General features: G+C 36.4%; 1 protein-coding gene across 2 annotated transcripts in view; it reads left to right on the forward strand.

Moving 5' to 3' along the window:
- The window catches only part of ADAM10 (ADAM metallopeptidase domain 10), a 110,527-nt gene that overhangs the window by 16,823 nt on the left and 81,502 nt on the right, over positions 1–12,202 (forward strand). For both annotated transcript variants that reach the window (XM_036842720.1, XM_036842721.1), the window contains exon 2: positions 4,047–4,197. In XM_036842720.1, coding sequence (XP_036698615.1) covers positions 4,047–4,197 — 151 coding nt within the window. The remainder of the gene's footprint in view (positions 1–4,046; positions 4,198–12,202) is intronic.

Genomic DNA, 12,202 nt, shown 5'->3' on the forward strand with positions numbered 1-12,202 from the left:
AAGACCCAATGCAGCCAAAAATAAATAAAATAAATAAATTTTTTAAAAAAAGAACAACAACAAAAAATCAGTTAAGCAGAGAACTGCAAGGAGAAATAGAAAAAGTCATAATTACAGACAGAGATTTCAATACCTTTCTCTCAATAATAGAACAGATAGATAGAAAATCATGAAGGATATAGAAGGCTTGAACAACACTGTCAGCCAGTTGACCTGGTTGACATTTATAAAACACTGTACTCAGTAAGTGCAGAGATTGACATTTCTAGAACACTCATCCATTAACAGCAGAATATACATTCTTTTCAAGTGTGCATGAAACATTGCAAGGATAGACCAAATTCTTGGTCATAAAATAAGTCTCAATGTATTTAAAAGGATTGATGTCATACAAAGTATGTTCTCTGGGTATAGTAGAATTAAATTAGAAGTCAATAACAGAAAGATAACTGAAAAATTCACCATAATTAGAATCTAAATAACAGACTTCTGAATAACACATGAATAATAGAAGAAGTCAAAAAGGAAATTAGAAAGTATGTTGAAAAGAATGAAAATGGTAACACAGCATAACAGAATCTGTGGGATGTTGCTAAAGCAGTATTAAGGGAACATTTATAGTACTAAATACCTGGATTAGAAAAGAAAAGTCTTAAATCAATGGTCTTTACTAAAAAAAGAAGAGCGATTAAACTCAAAGTAAGCAGAAGGAAAGAAAGAAAGATCAAAGTGAAAAATAAAAAAATAGAAAGCAGAAAAATAAGGAAAATCAAAGGAAATAAAAATTGGTTCTTGAGAAGATCAGTAAAATCAGTAAATCTCTAGCTATCCTGATCAGGACCAAAGAGTGAAGATACAGATTACCAAAATCAGGCATGAGGGAGGTAACATCACTATAGATTCAAAAGATATAAAAAACATAATGAGGGAATATTATGAACAGCTTTATCTCCGTAACTTCAACAGCTTAGGTAAAATGGACAAATTCTTACCAAAGGTCACTCAAGAAGTAGATAACCAGAATAGCTGTTTATATATCAAATTGACATCATTAATAACCTTTCACAAAGAAAATTCCAGGCCAAGATGGCTTCACTGTTCAATTCTGTCAAACATTTAAGGAGGAAATAATACCAATTCAACATACATTTGTCTAGAAAATTGAAGAAGAGGTAATACTTTCAAGGTCTTTTTTTTATATGGATACCAAAACTTGACAAAGACAGTCCAAGAAAACTACAGACCAGTGTCTCTCATGAACATAGATAACAAAAATTCTAAACAAAATTATAACAAATTGAATCCAACAGTATTATAAAGCATAATATACTACATTCAAGTGGGATTTATATCAGTAATGCAAGGTTGGTTTAACATTAGAAAATGAACAGTTTTTTAAAAATTGAAGTATAGTTGATTTACAATGTTGTGTTAATTTCTGCTGTACAGCAAAGTGATTCAGTTATACATATATATACATTCTTTTTAAATTCTTTTCCATTATGGTTTATCACAGGATATTGAATATAGTTCCCTGTGCTATACAGGAGGACCTTGTTGTTTATCTGTTCTCTGTGTATTAGTTTGCATCTGCTAACCCCAAACTCCCACTCCACCCCTCCTCCATCCCCACCCTTGGCAACCACAAGTTTGTTCTCTATGTCTGTGAGTCTGTTTCTGTTTTGTAGATAAGTTCATTTGTGTCATATTTTAGATTCCACATATAAGTGATACCATATGGTATTTGTCTTTCTCTTTCTGACTTACTTCACTTAGTATGATATTCTCTGGTTCCATCCATGTTGCTCCAAATGGCATTATTTTGTTCTTTTTTTATCGCTGAGTCGTATTCCATTGTATATATGTACCACATCTTCTTTACCCATTCATCTGTTGGTGGACATTTAGGTTGTTTCCATGTCTTGGCTATTGTGAATAGTGCTGCTATGAACATAGGGGGTGCATGTATCTTTTTTTTTAAATTTTATTTATTTATTTATTTTATTTATTTTTGGCTGCATTGGGTGTTCATTGCTGCATGTGGGCTTTCTCTAGTTGCGGCGAGCGGGGGCTACTCTTTGTTGCAGTGCGTGGGCTTCTCATTGTGGTGGCTTCTCTAGTTGCAGAGCACGGGCTCTAGGCGCACAGGCTTCAATAGTTGTGGCACGAGGGCTCGGTAGTTGTGGCTCACGGGCTCTAGAGCGCAGGCTCGGTAGTTGTGGAACATGGACTTAGTTGCTCTGTGGCATATGGGATCTTCCCGGACCAGGGCTTGAACCCGTGTCCCCTGCATTGGCAGGCGGATTCTTAACCACTGCGCCACCAGGGAAGCCTGCATGTATCGTTCTGAAATATAGTTTTGTACAGATGTATACCCAGGAGTAAGATTGCTGGATCATATGGTAACTCTATTTTTAGTTTTTTGAGGAACCTCCATACTGTTCTCCATGGTGGCTGTACCAACTTACATTCCTACCAATAGTGTAGGAGGGTTCCTTTTTCTCCACACCCTCTCCAGCATTTATTATTTGTAGACTTTTATTTATTTATTTATTTATTTATTTATTTATGGCTGTGTTGGGTCTTCGTTTCTGTGTGAGGGCTTTCTCTTGTTGCGGCAAGTGGGGGCCACTCTTCATCGCGGTGCGCGGGCCTCTCACCATCGCGGCCTCTCCCGTTGCGGAGCACAGGCTCCAGACGCGCAGGCTCAGCAGTTGTGGCTCACGGGCCCAGTTGCTCCGCGGCATGTGGGATCTTCCCAGACCAGGGCTCGAACCCGTGTCCCCTGCACTGGCAGGCAGATTCTCAACCACTGTGCCACCAGGGAAGCCCTGCAGACTTTTTAATGATGGCCGTTCTGACCAGTGTGAGGTAGTACCTCCTTGTAGTTTTTTTTTTTTTTAAATTAATTTCACCTGTTTCTTTTTACTTTTTAAAAAGAATTTTATTTATTTATTTATTTATGGCTGTGTTGGGTCTTCATTTCTGTGCGAGGGCTTTCTCTCTAGTTGCGGCAAGTGGGGGCCACTCTTCATCGCGGTGCACGGGCCTCTCATTATCGTGGCCTCTCTTGTTGCGGAGCACAGGCTCCAGTCGCGCAGGCTCAGTAATTGTGGCTCACGGGCCTAGTTGCTCCGCGGCATGTGGGATCCTCCCAGACCAGGGCTTGAACCCGTGTCCCCTGCATTGGCAGGCAGATTCTCAACCACTGTGCCACCAGGGAAGCCCCCCTCATTGTCATTTTGATTTGCACTTCTGTAATAATTAATGATGTTGAGCATCTTTTCATGTGTCTGTTGGCCATCTGTATGTCTTCTTTGGAGAAATGTCTATTTAGTTCTTCTGCCCATGAAAATCAGTCAATTTAATTTTCCATATTAATAAACTAAAAAGAAAGAACCATATAACCATCCTTTTAAAAAATTTATTTACTTGTTTTTATTGCAGTATAGTTGATTTACAATGTTGTGTTAGTTTCAGGTGTAAAGCAAAGTGATTCATTTATACATATTTTATATATATGTATTTTTTCAGATTCTTTTCCCTTATAGGTATAATTCCCTGTGCTATATGGTAGGTCCTTGTTGGTTAACTATTACAATCATCTTAATAGATGCAGAAAGAGTGGGTGACAAAAGTCAACACCTCTTCCTGATAGTTTTTATCAGCAAAGTATTAATAGATATTAATAGAAGATAACTTTGTCAACCTGGTAAAGTACATCCTAGACAAACCTGTGGCTAACATCAAAACTTGTGTGTGTGGTTAAAATTCCCATTATAATAAGCTTTTAGGGACTTCCCTGGCAGTCTAATGGTTACGACTCCATGCTTCCACTGCAGGGGGTGCAGATTCGATCCCTGGTCGGGGAACTCAGATCCTGCATGCCGCACGGCATAGCCAAAAAAAAAAAAATTATATGAAAATAAAGTACTAGGATTAGTGAAACAGTTTCATATTTATAGATATTTGAATCATCATGGAATCGTATTAGAACTAGAATGGGCCACAAGATGACATTAATTCAAATTGTTTATTTTTTATAGGTCAGTATGGAAATCCTTTAAATAAATACATTAGACATTATGAAGGATTATCTTATGATGTGGATTCATTACACCAAAAACACCAGCGTGCCAAAAGAGCAGTTTCACATGAGGACCAGTTTTTACGTCTAGATTTCCATGCTCATGGAAGGTGAGTAAATTTATGCTGACTGTGTCTGAAGTTCCCATGTATTCAATCTATATTAAGAGAAGAAATTTATACCCTTAATTTTCCTTCTCTAATGGAAAGATCCCCATTTGGAAATTCAGCCTACACTGAAATTTGGTGTATACATTAAAAAATGTTTTCTTTTGAAATGGATTGCCCTTTTTATGTTGTCAAGGAAACAGTCACATTTAAATGTTTTTAAGTTTATGAATCAGATCCTCTGTTGTATTATTAGAGGATATGTCTTTAAAGAAGAGTCTATGTTTGTTTTTCAGCTAATTTTATGTGTTTTATGGCCTATGTGTCTGTTCTCTGGTGCCAACAGTGAAGATAGCTAGTTGTAGGCCATTGAATAAGTCATTTAATTTCTCATTAACTCAATTTTATCAGCTCTAAAATGACAACTTGTAGACAGATGACCTACTGTACTGCTTAATTCTCAGACAGAATTGTTAAGGAATAAAGAACAGGGAGCCAAGGGAGAGAGGTAAAAAAAATCACATTTATTTAGTCCTGTTGTGTTCCAGGTACATAGATGCTTTATAAGCATTTTCTTATTTAATCTCTCTACACCCAAACAAGGTAAATCCTTTTACATCCAAGGAAACTAAGACTCAGAGAAGTTAAATAACTTCTTTAAAGTTACGTAGCACAGATTTTACCCTGACCTGGCTGATTCAAGACCCCATATAATTTTTTTCTTTGTCTGTGAGGAGTACTCAGATACAAAATCTTCAAGTATTCTTTGTCAGATTCTCTGCCTTGACTGCTGTAATGAATGTCTATTCCTTTTGTACTTTTTCTACAGTTGTAATGCTGATTTATTATTCACCTCCTAATAGGTATCCCAGCTTCCATTCCATTTATTATTAAAGCGATCCTATGTACTGCTACAAGATGACTCTTCCTTAAATGCTTCCTTTTTCACGTCAGCTTATTGCTCTAAAGTCTTCAATTAATGATTGTTAGGCAGATTTCTTAACTGGGCTTTCAGGATTCTTTGTAAATTAACTCAAGTCTATTCTAAACTTACTTTGTTCCACTTCCCAATATTGTGTCTGTTTCATTCAGAATGAGCTTCTAATTGCTGAATATACCATGTACAGTTTGTTTCCTGTGTTATTTATCTTAAATTCTGATCATCTTTTAATACACAATTCAAGTTCTACTTCTTTGAAGCTTTATTTACACCTTCCTCTGAACCTTTAAATTACTTACCTGTACCATTGGCATTGGTTCAATATCTCTTCCTTTTCATGTGTGTATTTCTTGTTTATTTTTCTGTAACTGTGTTTTTTCTTCCTCACAGGCAGACACATGCTACTATTTAGTGTGTCTACTATTTGCCCTTATATTATAGATACTCAAGGAAGATTTTAATGGATGAAAAAAATCAGATAATAAGAACTGCTATGAAACAAAGTATTTTGCACATGGAAATAAATGCATTACTTAACTTAATTTCCATATTACAAAACAATGATCATTATAGAAAAAAGTACTTTCAAGTTATAAAATCTACTTTGTTTTGAAGGAAGAAAAAATTCATTTCAGGATCTGTTCTTCTAGATAGAAATTTTAGTGATGGCAAATCATGTAAATTTTTATGACCCTTAACCTCAGAAAAAATTTTAATTACCCATTCTTTATTGGTACCATGAAATAATAAGCAATCATTAAGCCTTCCTAAGTTTTTAGCAACTATCTCAAAGTAAATTTAATGCTATATTGCAAATATCGTGTGACTGCCAAAAGGAAAAGTTGAGATTCTAGCTGCCTTTGGTTTGGATACCACATTTCTATTACATCATTAGATTTTTATTAGCTCCATTACATAATTCATATTGAACATATGGCAAAACCAAATCCCTACCTCCTTTTGTTTTTTTTGGTACATGTGTGAAAGTAACTGAGAGAGAGTGTACAAGTACACGCTGTTATTTAGTTATTCTGATAGGAGCTGCAAGATGTGCGTAAGTCATTGTATAAGAAGAAAATGTGATATGGTGTTTTACAGATAAAATGCTGTAGATATTCAAAGGGAGGAGGACTTACTTCTGGCTGAGGCTCTCAGCAAAGGACCTGGACCCAGGAAATCTCATTCTGTGTATTAGTGGTTATCTTAGGTACTTTTAACAGAAATCTGTTTAATTAACTATATACATATACTACATTTTCTAGAAGAGATCTGAATTCAGGAATTTTATTTTGTTGTCTCAATTATTATACTTGTATATTCACACTGTCTCAGAGTTTGTGCCCTAAAACATGGTTATTGTAACTACCTTCTAACATACCATAGTTAAAAATGTGATGATCTGATAGTTTTATTTCTCCCTTTCCTTGAAATAAGCCTACAAAAATGACCTTGATAAATATAATTATAGATTTCCTGCTAAGTTTCTTCTCCTTCTCCACCATATACAAAATGTTGGTTTTGGGTACTAGCACAGCCTCTGTAGGATGTGGGTATGTGTGTGTGTGTGTATGTGTCTTTCAGTATTAAAATCATTCTTTGTTCTGTTTGTTTTATGCCTAAGCACATGAACACAATTCTTTCAACCTGGCTTCCAAGTTTCATAAATAAGAAAGGGTGGCTCACATCCCAAGTTTACAAATACCAGTGTTAAATGAAGGAATGTCGAGATTCTTTAAGCCTAATGTCCATTCTTGAGAAATCCATGAAAAACCATTGCTCTTTTTTTTCCCTTCCGGTTTTATTGAGATAATTGACATATATAGCACTGTATAAATTTAAGATGTATAGCATAATAATTTGACTCATATACATCATGAAGTTACATTTTCTTTTCTCGTGTGTGTATGTATTTTTAAACATTTCCTTCATGTTTTGTTTTCCATTATATACTTTGGGCAGTCAACTTTATTTTCTGGTCTTCTCATGACTTTGCTAACTTTACTGCCTTTCATAGATTTGCATTTGAGTAGGAAGCTACTTAGTAAAGAACTTGTGATTTTTATAGGAAGTATAATATATGTATTGAAACAGTCATAAACTGGGTAGAGAAAGGAGTACTGTGGTAATTTGGAGCCTGAATGGTGTTCCCTTCTGACTTGACATGCGTTATCTAGAGATTTCTTTTGAGCCTTAGCTTCCTCATTAGTAAAACCTTGAAGTTTGGATGAGATAATGTTTAAGGCCTCTGCCTGCTTTAAAATTCTACAAAATATATTAGTAACACTCAAGTGACTAAATTAAAAAAAACTCAAAACACTGTCTAGTTAGTAATAAACTATTTTTTATGCTTCTGTGTTTAATTGTTTAGGTGCATAATCAATAAATCAAAAATTGTTTCCATCTAATGTGTGATTTGTATATAGTGTAAAAGAGACCAAAATTTTATCTAAGTACAGTACGATGTTTTGGAGTTTTCTTTTTTCTGGTTTTGATAAGATAATTATTCCTATAGCCTTAACTGTACATTTACAAACTGTTCAAAATAAACGGTCAGATAATTTGATTTGAAGTTTTCTTTGCAGTTTGAGACTCAAGTTCTCCCTGCCTCTGAAATGTGAGGGTATCAAGGATGTGGCCCAGGTAACCTGTAAAAGGCATAAGTATTCTCTTTGGGTCCTGACTGGAGCTGGGTTAGTCACGAAGTGTCTTGGACTTTATCTTTGCCATATCATGAGTAGCGTAGCAGAAACCCAGGATGCTTTTAACTCCATAGACAAACCAGCACACTTTAAGAAGCAGAAGTGAGAATCTAGGGAGCACAGATAGATGCCAGCTCATAAAGAAGAGCAACAGAATAAATTAGAATTGTGTAAAAATGCTATTGTTACGGATATGGAAAAACAAAATTTAAAAAAATACTGACCTGGCACTGAAATCTATGCCAACAAGATTTGAGCAAGTTTGAGCAAAAATTCCTAAGGGAAAATGGTATTTATTTGTACCTATTTTATGTCAGGTACAGTGCCCTTTAGCGTATACTTTTGTTGAAGTATATTTCACACCACTCTGTCTCAGCAGTGGATTTTCTAGGATATGCAATTCTTAATTATTGCCTGATTGCCTGATTCCTTGTTACACAGAAATTAAAAGCCTAACAAATATGTTTTTTAAAAATCTGAAGGCTACACTGGCTATTTGAATTACTTACTGAAATAAGAAGTAGCAACTGAGTTGTGTTCATGTTAATTCTGTGTTGAAGAAGTTAAATTGAGAGCTGATGATGGCTCTGAGCTTAGCTTGGATAAGATTTTAACATGAAATATCATTTTTATTTTTCATGTTTTTAAGCACTAACTAGGGTTTACGTAGAAGAGGGAATGAGTTTTAAAAAACTGAGCTTCCTCCTGTTTTGAAAAAGGAATGGAAATAAGAGTGTAAAAGTATTTTTCTTTTGTTTTTTAATTTAATTAATTTAATTAATTTATTTTTGGCTGCCTTGGGTCTTCGTCGCTGCACGCGGGCTTTCTCTAGTTGCGGTGAGTGGGGGCTACTCTTTGTTGTGGTGCACGGGCTTTTCATTGCAGTGGCTTCTCTTGTTGTGGAGCACGGGCTCTAGGCGCACGGGCTTCAGTAGTTGTGGCTCGCGGCTTTAGAGCGCAGGCTCAGTAGTTGTGGCGCATGGTCTTTGTTGCTCCGTGGCAAGTGGGATCTTCCCGGACCAGAGCTCGAACCTGTGTCCACTCACTTGGCAGGCGGATTCTTAACCAGTACGCCACCAGGGAAGCCCAAGAGTGTAAAAGTATTTTTCTATTTTTAATTCTTTGGATTCATCATTTCCTCTAAAAGTTGGTCTAAAACAGGGTTATATCTGATAGCACGTTGAGTGTCAGAGTTTCTAGAGTTGGTGACGTAGACAGTAAATGTCAGAAATTAGGTATATGCCTGGTAGGAAAGCCCATTCATCATTCCTCAATTACAGTCCTCAATTGTAAGTTATATTTCATACTAAAATGTTGTATTTGTAGTTCGGTCTTTTGTGAAATAAGCACCCCAACTCAGATTGAATTCGGATTCATAGCCAACCTTGTTTTTTTCTGTTCTTTAAGTGACTAAGCCCCCTCTAAGTTGCTGTGTTATTTCTTAAAAATGTAGCAAGGATTTTATGTAACTAAATGTTATTTAAATGTTTATTCTATTTCATTGTACCTGAAAATCCTTTATATAACTGTGTTGAATGGATATGTTTAGTTTATTGGTTTTATAATATTATGCTTGTTTGGATTGTTTTATTAAGCATCAGTGAAATCTTGTATAGTAAGAAACGTAATATTTTAAAACTGATAAATAGGTTTAAAAAAATCTTTGGTAATCACATACACACTTCCTATTTGAAATACCTTCTGGATACTGAGATTCCTCACTTGGTTGTATCATAACCTCTTTAACTTCTTCTTTTTTTTTTTTTTAAAATCCTGAACTCCCCGATGGGTTTCAGGGAGGTTTTTTTTTTTTTTTTTTTTTAAGATTTATTTATTTTATTGATTGATTGATTGATTGCTATGTTGGGTCTTCGTTTTTGTGCTAGGGCTTTCTCTAGTTGCGGCAAGCGGGGGCCACTCTTCATCGCGGTACGCGGGCCTCTCAGTATCGCGGCCTCTCTTGTTGCGGAGCACAGGCTCCAGACGCACAGGCGCCAGACGCACAGGCTCAGTAGTTGTGGCTCACGGGCCCAGTCGCTCCGTGGCATGTGGGATCTTCCCAGACCAGGGCTCGAACCCGTGTCCCCTGCATTAGCAGGCAGATTCTCAACCACTGCACCACCAGGGAAGCCCTCTTTAACTTCTTAAAGCTTTTCTCTACTTCTTTGGATTGAGATATATTTTTGACACTTGTACATAGGGATAAAATTGAGTTGTTAATTTGTGTGCCTCTCTGAAGTCTTAAATTCTAATCACTTTGTACTAGTTAGGTTCCAAAATAGTCGTACTGGGAGAATAATGCAGAACCCACAAATCAAATATAAACACGAGTCTAGCATATCAAGAATCTTTGATATGACAAATTGTTGTGTTATGCAGCAGCAGTAGCCATTGTCTTTTTTTTTTTAAAGAAACCTTAAATCACAAATTCCGTTAAATGGAATTGAATGAACAAATGTATTGTGCATTTCCTTTTATTATGTTTATTTGAGCTACAAGAGATGTTTCTCTAGTTTTAATATGCCATAATTTACTAAGTCCACTTGCATATTTTATTTCAACCCTTTCATTGTTTTTTTATATAAAGCATCCAATGTATTTCAGGTACCTTTAGTAGCCACTAGGAATAGAGAGGCTGAACAAGAGAAGTTCTTACTGTTGTGGAGTTTATGGATCCATGAGAAATAGAGGTATTATATTAGCAATGACTGCTGTGATAATTGTTAAGAGAGGAATGTTTAAAAGATTGCTGTGGGAGCATTGGGGATGCTCTCTTGTCTGGAGGTCAGGGAAAGCCACTCTTAGAAAATGGCGTTTAAATGGATCCTGGAAGGATGACTCAAGAAGGAGATGGTTAGGCAAGAAGGGGAGGAAATGTATTCTAGACAGAGGAAACAGCATGTGCAGAGATACTGAGAGGAGAAGTAGCATGTTCATGGAATTGAAGGAATTTCAGTATGGCTGGTGCTTAAGATGTGAGGGAGAATGGTTTCGAATTAGTCCGACATAAGCAGGAGCCAGATCTTTGAGAGTTTATGTAAGTCATGGTGATAGTTTTTTACTTAGCCATGGAAGATTTTATTTATTTATTTGGCTGCGTCAGGTCTTAGTTGTGGCACGTGGGATCTTTAGTTGTGGCCTGCGGGATTTTTAGTCTTTTTAGTTGCGGCATGTGAACTCTTAGTTGCGGCATGTGGGATCTAGTTCCCTGACCAGGGATTGAACCTGGGTCCCCTGCATTGGGAGTGTGGAGTCTTAGCCACTGGACCACCAGGGAAGTCCCAGACATGGAAGATTTTTAATAGTAAATAACTTTATGAGGTTTAAAAAGTCCAGTCTGGCTGCAAATGAAGAGTAGTTTAGAAGCGAGTAAGGTTAAATGCATTAAGACTAGTCCTTGTGGGAAGCGGTGGCCTGGATTAAGATAGTACTAGAGATGATGAAGGAGAGTGAATAGATGTGAGAGAGATTTTGAAGGTAGAATTTGTTGGGCTTAGTTGATATATAGTGAGCTACAAAGAGAAGGAGTCAGGGATGACTTTTCTAGTTTGAGCAATTGAGTGACTACTGGGGCCATTTACTGAGATAGGGAATACTGGAACAGATACAAATTTTGAGGAGAAATCATAAGTTCGGTTTTGGACATGTTATGTGAAGTTCATGAAGGAGGGCCCAGTTGTGAAAATGTTGCTAAATGCCAATGTTTAAGTTGTAAGTGGAGGAGGGGGTGCAAAGACTGAAGAGTGGTAAGAAAAGTGGAAAACCTGAGAGCATGGTACCTAGAGGCCAAGGGAAAAGTGTTTCCAGGAAAGGAGTGGTTAATTGCTGCTTTTTGTTTTTGTCGTGCTGAATATTACCAATATTCCTAGTACATGTTACTTACCCTTCTTTGAATTTCTCTAGTTCTGTTTGATCTTGCTGATCTAGTTATACAGAGTAATTCAGATTTGGGTACTTCTTAGTCATGAATAAGGGTAAAGAAGTAACTTTTTTTTTCCTGTTTGAATCTCTAATGATTCATGATAATAACCAGTGATCTTTGGGCATTTTGGTTGCGAGAGCATATTGGGCCAATATCTTTGAGGAACCATCTCTACTAATTCTGTGGTGATTGAGTATAAGGACCTGGTTATCTTTTGAGTATAGCTTGGCTAATTTTCCCTAAATGTATGAAATACAAACGTATTTTATTTGTCCATAATAAAACCGTTTTGACCATATACGTGACTCCCCCAATTTTTTAATGTTTCGCTTTCAACAGTAGCTTACTCGTACCTGTCAAACTGAGTGAGCCTTTCACATTCTTTGTCTTAAGAGACTTCAGAGGTCACTTTGTCCAACTTCATATTAGATGACATTTTGGAGACAT

This window comes from Balaenoptera musculus, chromosome 2 (assembly GCF_009873245.2).
Source record: "Balaenoptera musculus isolate JJ_BM4_2016_0621 chromosome 2, mBalMus1.pri.v3, whole genome shotgun sequence".
In the NCBI taxonomy this organism is placed as follows: domain Eukaryota; kingdom Metazoa; phylum Chordata; class Mammalia; order Artiodactyla; family Balaenopteridae; genus Balaenoptera; species Balaenoptera musculus.